At 50.1% G+C, this 16271-nt stretch overlaps 8 protein-coding genes across 8 annotated transcripts; 5 read left to right on the forward strand and 3 right to left on the reverse strand.

Moving 5' to 3' along the window:
• Positions 1-152: 152 nt before the first annotated feature.
• On the forward strand, positions 153-1444 carry FTJAE_202 (sterol regulatory element-binding 2; the record flags this gene model as incomplete). The annotated part of the gene is made up of 2 exons (XM_037348171.1): positions 153-812; positions 881-1444. The coding sequence occupies 2 exons, from the start codon at positions 153-155 to the stop codon at positions 1442-1444; spliced, it is 1224 nt and encodes a 407-aa protein (XP_037212550.1).
• Positions 1445-1915: 471 nt separating this feature from the next.
• On the reverse strand, positions 1916-3066 carry FTJAE_203 (PER1-like protein; the record flags this gene model as incomplete). Its single annotated transcript, XM_037348181.1, has 4 exons — positions 1916-1973; positions 2024-2783; positions 2842-2890; positions 2941-3066. 4 exons carry the CDS (start codon positions 3064-3066, stop codon positions 1916-1918), a joined length of 993 nt encoding a protein of 330 aa, XP_037212551.1.
• A 968-nt stretch (positions 3067-4034) lies between these two features.
• FTJAE_204 (TTK kinase) lies at positions 4035-6741 on the forward strand (the record flags this gene model as incomplete). The annotated part of the gene is made up of 2 exons (XM_037348192.1): positions 4035-5888; positions 5938-6741. The coding sequence occupies 2 exons, from the start codon at positions 4035-4037 to the stop codon at positions 6739-6741; spliced, it is 2658 nt and encodes an 885-aa protein (XP_037212552.1).
• Positions 6742-7208: 467 nt separating this feature from the next.
• On the reverse strand, positions 7209-7829 carry FTJAE_205 (ribosomal 49; the record flags this gene model as incomplete). Its single annotated transcript, XM_037348203.1, has 1 exon — positions 7209-7829. The coding sequence occupies one exon, from the start codon at positions 7827-7829 to the stop codon at positions 7209-7211; it is 621 nt and encodes a 206-aa protein (XP_037212553.1).
• Positions 7830-8095: 266 nt separating this feature from the next.
• Positions 8096-8931, forward strand: FTJAE_206 (NSA2-like protein; the record flags this gene model as incomplete). Its single annotated transcript, XM_037348214.1, has 2 exons — positions 8096-8098; positions 8152-8931. 2 exons carry the CDS (start codon positions 8096-8098, stop codon positions 8929-8931), a joined length of 783 nt encoding a protein of 260 aa, XP_037212554.1.
• A 923-nt stretch (positions 8932-9854) lies between these two features.
• Positions 9855-11297, forward strand: FTJAE_207 (arginine n-methyltransferase 1; the record flags this gene model as incomplete). The annotated part of the gene is made up of 6 exons (XM_037348225.1): positions 9855-9937; positions 9993-10006; positions 10077-10096; positions 10171-10280; positions 10427-10758; positions 10819-11297. 6 exons carry the CDS (start codon positions 9855-9857, stop codon positions 11295-11297), a joined length of 1038 nt encoding a protein of 345 aa, XP_037212555.1.
• Positions 11298-11891: 594 nt separating this feature from the next.
• Positions 11892-13563, reverse strand: FTJAE_208 (phosphoacetylglucosamine mutase; the record flags this gene model as incomplete). The annotated part of the gene is made up of 2 exons (XM_037348236.1): positions 11892-12749; positions 12808-13563. 2 exons carry the CDS (start codon positions 13561-13563, stop codon positions 11892-11894), a joined length of 1614 nt encoding a protein of 537 aa, XP_037212556.1.
• Positions 13564-14478: 915 nt separating this feature from the next.
• Positions 14479-16224, forward strand: FTJAE_209 (crossover junction endonuclease MUS81; the record flags this gene model as incomplete). Its single annotated transcript, XM_037348247.1, has 1 exon — positions 14479-16224. The coding sequence occupies one exon, from the start codon at positions 14479-14481 to the stop codon at positions 16222-16224; it is 1746 nt and encodes a 581-aa protein (XP_037212557.1).
• Between the last annotated feature and the right edge of the window lie 47 nt (positions 16225-16271).

Below are 16271 nucleotides of genomic sequence, written 5' to 3' on the forward strand. Positions count from 1 at the left end.
AGTGGTTGTATCTCTCTCTTTATTTATCCTTCTCTTGAATGCTCTCTTGACTTTGACATTGACCACCGTGTTCGATTGGCCACCATTCGCGAATAGCAACCAAGTATCATCGCTGCCTTTTTGAGGACGAGTTCAGATTCCACGATTCCAGTATGCCTCGACCAGGCCTTCCTCTCACACCTGGTTCTTCATCTGATATCAAAGGCAAGGACGGAACTCAACAGCTTTCCTCATTTCAGCTGTCTTTTGAATTGCCGCCTCCAGCAATCCATGATGCTTCCCGCATATCGCCAACCATGTCGTCTCAGGTCTCACCAACAGATACAAAATCGCACCGACTCACCACAACATCCCCAGGAGCAACATATCCAATGCAGCCTGCCGAGGCAGTAAAGGCACGCCGCCGTTCTTCTACTGCGAAAGACCAAAAGGACAATTCATTTGCCCTGCCGCCTCCACCAACGAGATCACGCAAAATCATCCAGATGAAGCCCCGGCAGGATGGTAATGGTGACAACGGTGGCAGCAAAGATAAGGCGAAGACGACCAGCAAGAATTCTGCATCAGCGAAAACAGCCACAGCAGCCAACGCCAAGACAATAGCCTCAGAAAAAGGAGATGCGGCCGCGGACGATAAGGCGAAGAAGAAGCAACCGAGTGCTACAAGCGCAGCAGGTCGAAAAATCGCCAGGAAGACCGCACACAGTTTGATCGAGCGTCGAAGGCGGAGTAAGATGAATGAGGAGTTTGCTGTGCTCAAAGGAATGATCCCGGCTTGTACAGGAGACATGCATAAGTTGTCGATCCTACAGGTATGTGTCTAAATCTTGTCCATTAAAATAGGTAGGGATCACAGCTGACTAAAGGCTCTGTATGGCAGGCGTCAATCGAGTATATTCGATACCTGGAGGATTGCGTCTCCAAGTTGAAAGCACAACAGGAGGAAGATAATGGCCAGACCGAGTCCGGGCGGCAAACACCCACAGGACGCGACCGTTTGCCGTCTATTCGTGAATTTCACCCGACTTTTCAAGAAGACCCAGTCGGCGACGAAGATGTCGAGATGGAGGACTCCGATGTCACGTCGCCCGCCATGACTGCAATGTCAGATCGTAACCCTCGCCACCCATCAGTGTCTCCTGCTCTCCCACCTCAGGATTCCCGCAACAGGGCGCAATCATATTCTTCTGTGTCAACCGACCATCGGCGTTATAGTTACAGCGTTTCTGCTGGCACATCTCCAGCATTTGGCCCACAGATATATGGTGCGCCACATTATGCCCGGAGCGATGCCTCAGCACCTGGATCAGCGTTGACGAGCCCGGCTCTCAATCCCCAGAGCGAACTCGATCAAGAGGCCATGGCTGCATTGCTGATGCTGAACAACGATCGTCGTGACTCGAAAGGCCGAGGGCTTTCAGTGCGCGATCTTCTCAGCACATAAGAGTTATGGTACCCAGCCAAGTCATGGGGATGTTCAAGCTGGGTTAAGAACGTATCTGCCACAAAAACCCAGCCTTGCTTTTGCGTTGACGCAGAGCATCTGGAAGGACTGCGACAGATTCGATGTTTCTCTTGAAAGTCGAAGGAAAATCAAGACGTGTATCCATTGTGTTGTTTTGGGCGTCGTGCGATGAGAAAGTGGAATACTAGACCATGGTGGGAAACCTGGGCTGGTTCGCTCTTTGCAAGGAGTTGGAAGAATAATGTGGGGGTTGTTTTAATGTTCATGCTTTCTTGCCGGACCGTTTTAGACGACTCGCATTATTCAATAATCACTTCTCACACAAGAGTCTGCAACAAAGAAGTATTATGATAATTATACATTCCATATCACTCAGAAATATGAATAATATGAACTATGTAATTGATTATATGAAATGTGGATCATGATATTGATATGAATCTGATCTTACTAAAGCTTAAGTCTCTGGCTTCCAGCCATATCGTCCCGAGCATCTTTGACTAGAAAGCTTCCTGATGTTAGCGGCTTGAGAATAGTGACCAGACCGGAAAAACTTACTTGTACCATAGAATTGTCGGACCAATCGTCATGAAGTGCCACAAGCTGTGAGCATCAATACAACCCAGCCAAGGTGGGAAATCAAACAGTTCCATGCTCATGGCAAATATGATCCAAGCGACCACGAAACCGGGCCAGACAGCCCACATGCGCCTTGACTCCCTATATCTCTTGAAACTAAACCAGGTCCACAGGACATTCTGCACGATGCCTGCTGCCACGTTTGCAGTCATGTTGTACGTATAATCCCAGCGGATAAACTTGAGGTACGAGACATGGCCAAGAAAGAGAGAGACGCAGACGAGCGACCAAACTCGCAGGGTGGTTCTTCTTCGCGGGGTGCGTTTGTCCAGTCTGAAAACCCTTACGACCGTGTAGTACAGACCGTACAGGACATTGGCGCCAGCAGCAAAGTAATCAAGCTCCTCAGTGAACCGGAAATCCCGAGTATGAAAGATAGAGCTGAAAACCCAAGAGGAGATGCCGACATACGCTAGCCAATCGTAAAATATTCGCAGTGAGTAAGATTTCGGTATCCTGGACTGGACCTTCTTCAAGCCATCCCAATGCGCCCAGAGATTGCCGAGAGAAAAGAGGACACTAAAGGGCTCCTGCATGCCGAGAAAGCGATAGAAGGGCCACTTCCCGTAGAATTGCTCGACCGTGAGGCCCGCGGCCATGCGCTGGCCCGTTACAATATGCTGGCAGGCATAATCGCATTCGCTGGCGCAAGTCCAGAATAGGAGTCGATGTAGAACAGCTGTTGTCGGGAGTTCACATTAGCTGTGTCTTCGGACGTGCGGATCGGGTGAATATACGGATTGGAGTTTGCGGTCTATCAGGGGAGCAGTTTTCAGCATTGCAGACCTGTGGCCGTGGTTAGTTTTTGGTGTCGCTTTTGTGCTGCATTGGCTCACCTTGAGGCAATCCTTAAATTCTGGCAACTTGTCGCCAGTTGAGGCATCGACAACTACCGTAAAAGCGAGGACGAGGACGGTCAAGGAAAAAATCCGCGCCCATGGCCGCCCCCTGTGAGTTGCCATTGCGAGCGCATCGACCTTTGAATGGCGAGAGAATGATGTTGGGAATAATGCGAACCTGCATGAGAGAGGGGGAGATACTCTACAAGTATGTATGTACAGTAGGCAGGCTAGCTTGAGCTGGTTTGACGATGTGGCTCACTTGCAACTCGACGTAACGTCGACGTTTCAGATGTGTGATTGGCCAGAAAAGACTAGTTTAGTACCCGTCCTTAATGACCGCTTTGATGGGTCTAGTTTCTTTGTGGAGAAAGACATGTTTGCTTGTTCGCTGGGGTAGCTTGACTTCGAATTCCAAACTGTAATATTTGACAAAGGAAATGTCTCCGAAGAAGACTCCCTAAACCCTCCCAGATGGATACGCCTTAGCTTGGATATATGGCTCTTATAGTCTGCTAGAATTTGATATCCCCGGACTGTATCTGCTTTTCTCTTCCAAGTCATGCATATTGGTACTTGGTAATGCTGCAAATAACTGCACCCTGGACGTATTCAACGTCGTTCCAGAGTACTTGTCATAACGTTGGACAACTTGAATACAGATTATATAATTGACTACGATGTACTCGGGGTCTCAACTGTTTCAACCGTATAGAATGCCCATGTGGCCTTCAGCAATTTTCAGAAGATTGGGCATCAGTCAAATCCCCTTGTTTCTAGCAGTCATGCCGCATAAAATTGCAACCCTACACTTGGACGCTAAGGAGAGATTCGTTGCTCGGCAACCGACAGCTCCCTGATTGGACCATATTTTCTCGTCGAACAACACGCCTTGCTTTCCATATCTCTCTTCCGTGACCCAGACGCGATAGTCTCAAGTTTTGGAAATCGTCTTGCAATGCAAGCAATGGCAATAATAACCGACTCGTAGCAAATACTTTATCCCGTCGCTAAACCAGCCATCACCAATTCCTCACCGCTTCGATCACTACACACGCCCGAACGCGCTTTACCTGGAAAACATTATCGATATGGCGACAGCTTCGCCCACACCAATGGGCAATGGTCTTGTCCGACGAACATCCCAGCGGCAAGCTTTGAGGAGATTGCCATCGCGACCCTTTATGAATCACAGTGACAACTTCCAAGGAACAACAAATGCTGCTCTCCCGAAGGGCTACCATCCCAAACCTCAGCAATTCCACGACGACAGCTCCGAGGATGAGATCCCAGTACCTATGAAGCTGAGCGCTCTCACCAAGGCGTTGCTGAACGACGGTGCTCCTGCATCAACAGATCAAGCTCCTTCACCTCCCCGGACGCGGCGACGCACCAGTGCGCTGAACGCGTCCACATCATCAGCGACTGAGACACGCCGGCACAGAAGATCCGGAAGCGTCCAGGCCCACGATGCAAGGTCCTCAAGACAAGCGAGCCCGACACCAGCTACAAGCAGAGAAATAAGTCCGGTACGAAAGAGGGTTGTAAGATTAAGCAACACACCCCAGAGTCTTAGCCAGATGAAGCCAACAAAGCGACGCTCAACTTCTGTCTCCCGATCAAATCAACGTTCTCAACCTCACAGCCGCCCTGGTAGCCGCGATATGTCTTCTGACGAGAGACAGGATTCCAAGCAGGACCCCAAGGATTCTAAGCATGATTCTCAATTGGAAGTGAACACACCTGCACAAGGTGGACGCGTAGTCCGAATTAATGCTGGTTCTCCAAGCAACAGGAGCCGAGTTGGTTCCACTGGCCCTTCTTCAGGGAGGTCGATGGAGCGATCCATGTTAGATAGATCTGCCATTGACGACAACGACCAGCCTGAAGAGCCAGCCACAGTCGCGCGAAATCCTCCTCCCTTCCACCAAGGCAGTGTCTCTCGATACCCCTCAACGAGTACGAGGACACGGCCCGAGGATAATATTAACCTGCAGAGTTCAATGCGCGTGAAGCGTGTCAGCAAGGTTGCTGGTAGCTTCTTGAGCGGACCAGCCCGACGCGGTCGCCGAAGGCAGAGCGAAGAGGAGGGGGAGCCTAACGCCGATGGAGAATTGATGTTGTCTAGCCAGGAAGCTGAGAGCCAGCCCGGAGAGGATCAACATGCCGCTTCATACTATGGAGACGGTATTCGAGATTTCAACTCAGGAAGCCCGGTAAGCGGACAAGCCGCTGCGAGGGCAGTCCATCGCCGTAATGCTTCCAACATGGACCTACGCCTAGGCTCTGCAAGAGCATCCAGGGAAACATCACCTCGTGAGCCCACACCAGAGGTTCAGGTTCCCGAGTCCGAACCAAAGCCTGAACAGGAGGAGGAGATTCATTACAGACTCCCCGCACCTCGCCCAGAACTCCCCTCCGGTCGGGATCAGGAGAACGATGTCCAAGCAAGCCTCAAGAGGACGAAACCATCAATGGAAGTTCTTCTGGACAAGATGCCAAAAAGACCAATGAGCGCCGACCCTGCTCCCCTAAGAACAGTCTCACCCGACCGAAAGCCTCTTGCTTCTATGGCTCGAAATACTCCCCTTCGCCAGGCTCCACCGCCACCACCCAAGATGTCTGTCCTCGAGGCTGCCACTGCTACTGCGGGTGCTGCTACAACTACACAGGCAAAGCAAAGGAGGAACATTCTGCGAGTGAATGGTGTAGCCTATACTCGACTTGACTGTCTTGGCCGAGGTGGCAGTGGAAAGGTGTACCGTGTTGCTGCTGAGAATGGCAAGATGTTCGCTCTGAAACGGGTTTCTCTTGAGAATGCAGATGACTCGACCATTAAGGGTTATCTTGGAGAAATTGATCTTTTGAAGAAGCTTGGAGAGGTGGAGCGAGTTATCAAGCTGTTTGACTGTGAGATGAATACAGAGAAGCAAGTTCTCACTTTGGTAAATTCACACCAGCCAGCATTGCGGATGATTTACTGACTTGGAGCAGCTTATGGAGATTGGAGAACTCGACTTCAATACCTTTTTGAGAAAGCGGTATAACCCCGAGGCTGCCAAGTTCGACCCAGTCTTTGTACGATTTTACTGGAAAGAGATGCTCGAGTGTTTGCAAGCAGTTCACCAGTGTGATATTGTCCACTCTGATCTCAAGCCTGCCAATTTTGTGCTCGTAAAGGGTCAGCTCAAGCTCATTGACTTTGGCATCGCGAACGCTATTCAAACTGATGAGACTGTCAACGTGCACCGCGAGACACAGGTTGGAACACCCAATTACATGTCACCTGAGTCTCTCATGGACTCAAATAACCCCCGAGGTGGCCGCGTTCCAGGCCGTCCTAAGCTTATGAAATTGGGCAAGCCCAGCGACATATGGTCTCTGGGTTGCATTTTGTATCAAATGGTTTATGGCCTCCCTCCATTTGGCCACATCGCCAACCAGATGTCAAGATGTCAAGCCATCATTAACTGGGATCACGACATCGAATTTCCTTCACGTGGCATGGGAGGCATGTCCGTTCCCCCTTCTCTCATCCGCACTATGAGGCGCTGCCTTAACCGCGATCACCATATGCGACCAACCTGCGAGGAGCTATTGCACGAGTCCGACCCCTTCTTATACCCCGCAGAACTCACCGATAAGGCTCTCCCCATTGACGAGGAGCTGCTTGCTAGAATCATCCAGAGCGTGGTAACGAGATGCCGGGAGCGCATGCCAACAGAGAGCGAAAGCTTGAGCGTCTGGCCACAGGCTTATTGGGCCAGTGTTAAGAAAGCGATGGCCGGGAGAATGTGACAGAAGAATTATCATGCATAATGTTGGAGTTGTCGAGGCGCTATTGCTCGCTGGATCAATGAGTTTTATGACCACTTTGAACGGATTAGAAAGAAAGCATTCATAGCTGGGTGTTGAGGAGTATCATTCTTGTCATTCGCTGCATACCTGCATACCTACTTTTGTACTTCAGACATAAGGGGTTTTTTTTATAATATGGCAAGGCTTTCGGAAGCCAGGGGCGTCTATGACTTTAACTGCGCGTTTCAGCGAGTTAACTGAATAAAAGCATCTTTCAGCGATCCAATAGCAACAAACTTGAAACGCTGTATCGGCTTTGTAAAGTTTGCTGTATAATAGTACAGCCAGCTTGGTGCTGGTAATGGTACATTGTTTCAAGGCATTTCCTATCTGTACACTGGCATCAACAGGTTTGTTGAAACAAATCCTCGAAACATCTTCCTTTCAACCCTCCGCCATCTCGTAAATCATTCGATATCCTCCAAGTTGTTGATGTTCAGCTCCGAAATCCGTAGAATAGTATATCGATGCTTGCTTTTCGCCTGCCTCATTCTCCTTTGCCTCCTCTTCTTCTTGATTTTGATTCGTAGCGGTTCAGATTCTGTTCCAACAACAGTAGCCCTGCACTCAAAAACCCGCTCATCGATATGGGGAGCGCCTTTCATAGTGTAGTCTCTACTACCGAGGACACTCGCACGGTTGAGTCGTAGTACATCTCCAGGTTGAACGCCAGGCATACGGAAAGGTAGACGAACTTGATCGCCTTCGCGCACAAGGTAGGGAAACCCATGGATATGAACAGTGATGTAGTGGTCGGGCTGGGCTGCAAGAAATGGCAGAAGGTTCCTGACTGAGTCTTCCATGGGCTTTGGAGGTGGCGTAGGATGGCTGACTTTGAAGGCGAGGGGTCGAGGTTCGTTCGCCGTGGGATTGGTGGCATTCTTTGGGTGACGCTCAGGGAATGGCTCGACGATGGGAGCTGTGGAGGTGAAGGCGCGGGCTTGGATTGCCAATAGAGACGAGGGTGTCGAGAGTCGAGCGCTGGAAGCTCTAAGCTCCAGCATGGACCGGAAGAGTACCCTGCTCATTGCGGACCGCAGTGCCTTTCGGACTTGGGCACTATCGCTGGTCAATTGAGGGGAATGGGCTGTCGACCTTGAAGTCGTTGTAGTGCATCTCGAAAAAGTTCAAGTGTTATGTGTCCGGAAAAGCGTACCACCGAGCGCCGACAGAACGGTCTCAGTACCAGCGCCGCCCCCCGATAAACCGCCACTTTTTTTTTATCGCCAGGGAAATTTCAGCATCAACTTCCCGCTAGCCATAATAAAGTCCCTGCCTGGGCGATACAGACAACATGGTATGCATTGAAGAGCGAACGATTGCCAGAATGAATAACTGATTCCCTTAAAGCCTCAGAACGAGTATATGGAAAGATGGCGAAAGCTACACGGTCGCCGTCTTGATCATGAGGAACGAGTTCGCAAGCGTACCGCCCGTGAGGGCCACAAGGCTTCTCAGGATGCCCAGAATCTGCGCGGTCTCCGAGCCAAGCTGTACCAGCAAAAGCGACACAAGGAGAAGATTCAGATGAAGAAGGCCATCAAGGCGCACGAGGAGCGCAACGTCAAGACCGCCGACGAGAAGGAGCCCACAACCCCTATGCCCTCTTATCTGCTGGACCGCACAAACCCCTCGACTGCCAAGGCCCTCAGCAGCGCCATCAAGAATAAGCGAGCTGAGAAGGCGGCCAAGTTTGCCGTTCCCCTGCCCAAGGTACGAGGTATCAGCGAGGAGGAGATGTTCAAGGTTGTCAAGACCGGTAAGAAGATCCAGAAGAAGGCCTGGAAGCGTATGGTCACCAAACCTACCTTTGTCGGACCCGACTTCACTCGACGTAACCCCAAGCACGAGCGCTTCATTCGACCTATGGGTCTCCGTTATAAGAAGGCCAATGTCACACACCCCGAGCTTGGTGTCACTGTCCAGCTCCCCATCATCAGCGTCAAGAAGAACCCCCAGAACCCTCTTTACACCCAGCTGGGTGTTTTGACCAAGGGTACCGTTATCGAGGTCAACGTCAGCGAACTTGGTCTCGTGACCGCCGGTGGAAAGGTCGTCTGGGGTCGCTATGCCCAGGTTACTAACAACCCGGAGAACGAGGGCTGCATCAACAGTGTCTTGCTGGTGTAATGTGCTCAACGGCGTCGCCGCACAACCTTAAGAGGGTTCGTTTGTCTAAGTTCGAATGCATGTATTGGCGCCAGGGCGTTTATTGGATTACCGCACGAAAAAAATGGCCATGATGGTAGATGGTTTGGTAAACGGGTTGATCGTCGACTGAAGATTCCCAGTTGTGATGAAGAAGACTCACTCGAGTTATAGGCTACGCTCTGCTAAGGCAGACCTTGACAAGGCCGTAGATAGATGAATACAAGATCTCGAAGGTACTTTAGCAGGAAGGAGACTCTATTGCTACAAGTAACAATTTCGATCCTTTCACATGCATATGGGCTACTTCTATTTGGGGTGTCAAGAACTGTGCTGTAACTACTTGATTGGAAAGCTGAGGGCATACGGGTGTGACATTCAAACATTCAATTCATAGATAGGCATGGGTTACCAGTACAGCTTTTAACAACATAAATTTCAGGACACTAGGTTGTATGTAGCTCTACAGCACTCCCACCGGCCTCAGCCAAGACATCTTAAATTTCATCAATCCGATGTTATGTCTCGATTTTTTAATACTTTTCTTCTGACTGTTTTCAGCCATTCTTATCAGTACCGTCCCTTGAAGAGCTGGGCAGGCAACCTGACTCTCGCCCCATCTACGCTTGTACCTTTTTCAAGCTAACCGAAAAGGCAGATGGCGTTGAAAAAAGGGTCCCTTTGCCGCCTTTTAAAAATCGGGCGGTGACGGCGATAAATTATTTTCTGCCCGAACTAGCAAAATCGCATTGGTCTGTGGTTCCCCGTTTCGCCCGCCAAATCTGTATTGCTCCGTTTTGCGACTCAATCTTTTTTTCCCCCTTGCCTCTCCTTCTTCTCCCCATTAACCAAAAAAACAGGATTCAAAAGTTTGAAACTTCCGTTGCACTCAATAATTCTTCAAAATGAGCGGCGATAAGATGGATGTCGAGATTGCTGAGCAAAAGATGAATTCTATGGAGCATAGCGAGCAGCATTACTTCAAGAGGTCAGTTCGCCCAGCTCTACAAGAGAATCATCGCATACTAACTGCGCCGATATAGCTATGATCACCATGGTACGAACAATCACTGAAGCTCCATAACCATTTGAAAGAATACCACTAACATATTGCTGCTCTACGATAGGTATCCACGAGGAGATGTTGGTATGTAGCTCCCCTCCCCCACAGTCCTTGCGCTGCTGTACAAGCACTGGCTGACCAGGTTTCCATAACTGCAGAAAGATGAGGTCCGCACACGATCGTACATGAACGCTATTATGCAAAACAAGCACATTTTCAAGGACAAGGTGGTTCTTGATGTTGGCTGTGGTACCGCCATTCTCTCCATGTACGTGCGAAACGAGACCCTCCAAAAGCCCCTCGTTATGCCCCGCGCTTGGGGAACGATATAACTTCCCACCTTTGCCACATGCGATGTTCTCTATGACCCGACGAAACATTAAATGAATTCGAATTGACCGAAGTTATTCACAGGTTCGCCGCCAAGGCTGGTGCCAAACATGTTATTGGTGTGGACATGTCCACAATCATCTTCAAGGCCCGTGAGATCGTCAAGGTCAACGGTCTTTCCGACAAGATCACCCTTCTCCAGGGCAAGATGGAGGAGGTCGAGTTGCCTTTCCCCAAGGTTGATATCATCATCTCAGAGTGGATGGGCTACTTCCTTCTTTATGAGTCCATGCTCGACACCGTTCTTTATGCTCGAGACACCTATCTTCAGAAGGATGGCTTGATCTTCCCTGACAAGGCCACTATCTTCTTCGCTGGTATTGAGGATGGCGATTACAAGGAGGACAAGATTGAGTGTAAGTGACTGCCGTGCTTTGAGTCCCGGCTCATAAGCCTACTTGCTAACATTGTCTTAGTCTGGAACGATGTTTATGGCTTCGACTACACCCCCCTCAAGGCCACTGCCCTGTCCGAGCCCCTCGTTGATACCGTCGAGGTCAAGGCCGCTGTCACCGAACCCACTGCCGTCCTCACGCTCGATCTTTACAAGTGCACCACAGACGATTTGGCTTTCAATGTTCCCTTCAAGCTCTCTGTTACCCGCGATGACTTCGTCCATGCCCTGGTCTCGTGGTTTGATATCGACTTCACCGCCTGCCACAAGCCCATCCGCTTCTCCACCGGCCCACATACCAAGTACACCCACTGGAAGCAGACCGTCTTCTACTTCGAGGATGTTCTCACTGTCCAGCAAGGCGAGCAGATTGCTCTCAACCTTGATGTCCGACCCAACTCCAAGAACAGACGTGATCTCGACATCAAGATCTCCTACGAGTTGGAAACTGAAGATGCTAACCGTGCCTCCAAGGGTGCGCTCGAGTACCGCATGTGCTAAAAGGCTTCTCATGAGACGGTGCTGATTTCTTGCTAATGATGACACGAGAAGTTAAAAAAGAAAAGACATCCAAGGGTTAAAAGGAGACACAGGGAGCAAGGAGATAGACACTTGCGGGAACTTGGGATCTGTGTATAGGGGGACGGCGTCTTGCATCTTACACGGGGTAAACATTGCTGCTAGATACAAACATAAAAGAGAGAAAACAACCTAATCGCGAGGGATGGCGTAGTGAGTTGACGACCCGTTATGAGTGATAAAACAAAAAAGCACTCCAGATTTACCCAGTCAAAAGATCTTTTGGTTTAATATCTAGCCTTTCGTCCTGACCCTTTATCATCTCATTGACTATGTGAAACTGCAATAGCAAGACCATCTATTGACCGATAAAGTAATGAGATTTCATTCATCGTTAAATTGGACTGAGCATCCCGCTTCTTGCCCTGCGGCTAATGCTGACCTGGGATTCATAACCCATTTTCGAGAAACCTTGCTTGCTTCTTTTCCTTCATCACATGTACTATGTTGGGTACGTCTCTCCTTTTATCCTCGCGTTATTTTATGCGCTTCCATTTTCACCTAACCGGGGTATACTTAAGAACCAAACTGCTTGACGATTTGAGCGACCTTGTTAGCGAGTTCATCAGCCTCGGAGCGAGTAGCAGCCTCCGCATAGACACGGCAAGCGTTCTCAGTACCACTGGCTCTAGCAAAGGATCGAGCACTAGTGTACTTCTTAACACACTGGTCGATCTCATCCTGGGCACCCACAGGGTGGCTGAGACGGCGCTCAGCATCTGTGGTCTGGAACAGGTCCTTGTTGCCGACTTCAACGCGAACAAGACGGTTAGGGAGGTCATTGTAGGTCATGGCCCAATCTTTGAGAGTCCAGCCCTTGTGGGCGAGAATGACTTCAACCATGAGCATATCGGAAATAGCATCGCCGACGGTCTGGTTGATGAGATCGCTGACAGCAGCGAGGGTGTCGAGAGCATCCTTCTGGGCAGGAGACTGAGGCTTGGTCTCACGGAAAGCACGGATGGCCTCCTGAGAGAAGACGACAGTACCGTGACCATTAGCCTCGAAGTAAACGCCAACGTCGAACTGGCAAGCAGCGTGGTGCAAATGCTTCACGCCAGTAGGAGTGAAGACGACGGGAAGCTGAAGGTGCTTCTCAATATAATTCGTGCTGGCACCGTTGGCATAGGCGGTCTGAACAACGCCAATGCGGAGGTCATCAGCAAGACCGGCAGATCGAACGAGGTCACCAATAAAAGAGGCATTGAGAGAAGAAATACGATCGCCATCAAGCATGAAGAAGCCTGTCTCAGGATCGACCCAGTAGTAAATCAGACGATCGGCATCACCATCGAGAGAGCAGCATCGGGCGCCGGGGACAGGCTTCGGGCTGGGAGGGGCTCGCTGCTTCGTCTTGACGAAGTCCGCTCCAGACTGAGAGAATAAATGTTAGCTAATGCGACTGGCAGCTGAAGATCTGAAGTGTACTTACATCAAGGTTCAGAACCTCGGGCCGGAGGACATCATCGTTAACAACCTTGATGTCGATGGTACCTTGAGGCAAGACCTTGAGAAACTCAGAGAGCTTGGGACCCCCAACACCGTTGGCGCAATCCACGATAAGCTGTCCCTGAGGCTTGCGACCTCGAAGAGCGCGAGTAAAAGCCTCGGACATTTTCTCGTAATAACCCTGCTCGCTAACCTTGCCATAGGCCTTAGGGGTGCCCTCTGTGTTGACGCATCGGGTCAGGTAGTGAAGCTGAGGGGTGGTGAGGATCTTGTAGTCGGTGTACTCTGTGTTGGTAGCCTCGAAAGCATCAGCGAGGGCAGCAACAAGGGAGTGGCCTGAAGGACGAGTGTCACGGCCATAGACGACGCGGCCAGGGGAGGAGAGGTCAATCTTAAGCTGAGAAGCTAGAGCTTTGTAGTTGTCGAGAAGCTCTTGATCAGAAGGAGAATTAACGAGCTTGGTAGCATATGTCTCCCACTCCTGTTCAAGCATCTCGCCCATGGGGTCAACGATTTTGACACCATTATCGACAGCTGGGTTGTGGCTAGCAGTGATCATGACACCAATGGCCTGGCCATTGAGCTTACGGCTTCGAAGACCAGACAGGAGACCGACACGGAACGAAACACCATCAAGAAGATCGGCCTTCATACGGAACCCCGCAGTGCCATATTTGTAGACATGGTTAGGCACAATAGGGTGCTTTGCCGAGGCGGCGAGGAACTTGTCGTCAGACATTCTACAGTTGCTTTGCGAGCAGAATTAATGGTGTAGTTTATGAGGTGAAAGAACGAAAGACCAGAGAAGACAAGACGCAGGCGGGAGGAAACGAGAAAGATGGAGCTCGAGAGTCCCTTTTGAAACAAATCGAGGCCTCCGCAGTGACGACCTGGCGGGGGACCTTCTGGAGGGCACCTCAGCATACGAGGGGTACCTAAATGGGGTAGCAGTGCTTACTGGTACCTACTGCAAGGGTCTGCCGTGCATTGTCTACTATTTAAGGGACCTAAGGTACCTTATTTATGCAAACCAGCCACTGCACTTTCATCCAACAAGCCGAGCTGAGCTCAGCTTAGCTTGAAAGCAACGGGATGTCTTCCAGGCGGTCAAAACTACTTTTTTATACCGCTTCAATCGAATGGTTTCCATCGGGTGCTAAAAACAGACACAAAACTCTCAGGTATGCCCCACCCGAAGCCCAGAGCTATGGATGTAAGGTGCTGTATTCTGCAGGTGGGGGACTGTATCTGGTTTAATTGGGTACATCGCTCAGCGCCTTACCCGCCACAATTTTGTTGGCGCAGGGCCTCACGTCAGCGTACAGGCTAGGAGTGAGTTCACCTCGGGCATCCATGAGGTGTACATTTCTCTCGACTTTAACGGAAGACCTCTCACCGCCCAATGACCCCGTTTGTAGGTGATGAACGAAAGAGGCACGTGATCTCGTGTCAAGTCTCTGCACCCCAGTCCAGGCAGCGCGAGGCTCTCAACGCGTCATTCTCACGACATACGGAGACGAGGACAACATTGACGAACTCAGATTTGGGTGGACTGCCACTTGTCTTTGTTGCATTTTGATCGCCAAATTTCGGAACACCTAAAGAGTTGCCCCTATCCAAGCCTTCATTTGTGCAGTTGAAGGGCGAAGGCAACATGGATGATGCCGATTCGGCCAATCCGCAGCTGCTGGCTTGGGTCAAAGAATGGCTCGATCTTGCGCGGGAACGCAATTCGAAAGGCGTTACAACATACAGAACTGCCTATAATTCGTTAAAAGCATGTCCAATCACCTTTGAACACCCTGCACAGTTGCAGCAACTCAAAGGTTTCGGCCCCAAACTTTGCGAACGCCTTGAGCAGCAATTAAAGAAACACTGCGAACAAAATGGCCTGCCTATGCCCCCACACCCAAGGTCTCGTAAGGCGATACCAGTTGCTGGAGTCGACAATGGCGAGGGCTCTTCAAAGCCTGCCAAAAAGGCACGGAAACCTAAAGCATATGTTCCTGCTTTACGCTCTGGAGCCTATGCCTTAGTGGTTGGCCTTTCTACGTTAGATGAAGACTCTTCTGCTGGAATGACAAAGGCGGAACTCATTGAAGTTGCACAACCGCATTGCGACTCATCTTTCTCGGCTCCTAGCGACCCTACCAAGTTTTACACTGCCTGGAACTCGATGAAAACTTTGCTGCAAAAGGAATTGGTGTACGAAAGAGGACGACCTCTACGGAGATACGCCTTGACTGACGAAGGATGGGAAGTCGCAAAACGTATAAAAGACACAGAGCACTGGCAGGCCGAGAATGGAAGAGCTAAAGACCCGACTTCAGCACAGCCTGTTAATCCAGATTACCAACCAATTTCCAATCGTGGGCCTAGGTCGCCTTCGATTGAAATTTCCGAACCCGCGAAAGCGCCTTCAGAATACCAAAACGTTGTGTCTGATGGCCCAACAGTATCAGACGACAATTCGTTGCCAAATTTTACACCAATTCGACTACCTCCGGGGTCCTTTACGGTACACTTAGTGCTAGACGTTCGCGAGGTCAGAGCGAAGACTGATCGCGATTATATGCAAGAGGAGCTAGCAAAACTGGGTGCAAAACCCATCATGCGAAGTATGGAACTTGGAGATGCCCAGTGGATCGCGAAATGCCATGACCCAAATCTGCTCGTATCACAAGGTGCTGAGGGAGCTGAGGTCATTTTGGACTGGATTGTTGAAAGGAAGCGCCTTGATGACCTGATAGGGAGTATCAAGGATGGTAGGTTTCACGAGCAAAAGTTTCGCCTGCAACGCTCAGGTGTGAGGAAAGTTATTTACATCATCGAGGAGATCTCCATGGACCCGGAAGTAGCATCTAGATATGCCGAAGCCGTCCGGTCAGCCATTGCCTCCACACAAGTCGTCAATGGCTACTTTGTGAAGAGGACGGCCAAAATGGACGACACAGTCAGGTATCTTGCTCGCATGACAGCGATGCTGAAGCGGACATACGAGAGCAAACCACTCAACGTCATTCCTACCAAAATTCTTACATCTCAAAATTATCTTCCTCTGCTGAAGCACCTGAGAGAAGCTATATCTCCAGACTGGTATATCACTTATCCCGCCTTTTCGTCACTTGCATCCAAGTCAGAGTCTATAACTCTGCGAGACGTATTTTTGAAAATGCTTATGACCACAAAGGGTGTCACGGGAGAAAGAGCGCTCGAAATCCAGAAGCGTTGGAAAACTCCGTATGATTTTGTCAAGGCTTTTGAGGCTTGCGGAAGTGGTGAACAGGGACTCAAACGCAAACGCGAGCTGGTCTTTAGTCAGACAAGTCATCTTGTCGGTCGAAAGAAGTTTACCAAGCCTTTGAGCACCAAAATTGCAGAAGTCTGGGGTGACGCATGATAATTTTGAATATGTGCGAGGAGGCTAACGTGTACGCATACTGGAAA

The sequence above is a fragment of the Fusarium tjaetaba genome (genome assembly GCF_013396195.1).
Source record: "Fusarium tjaetaba strain NRRL 66243 chromosome Unknown NRRL66243_c0000010, whole genome shotgun sequence".
Taxonomy (NCBI): domain Eukaryota; kingdom Fungi; phylum Ascomycota; class Sordariomycetes; order Hypocreales; family Nectriaceae; genus Fusarium; species Fusarium tjaetaba.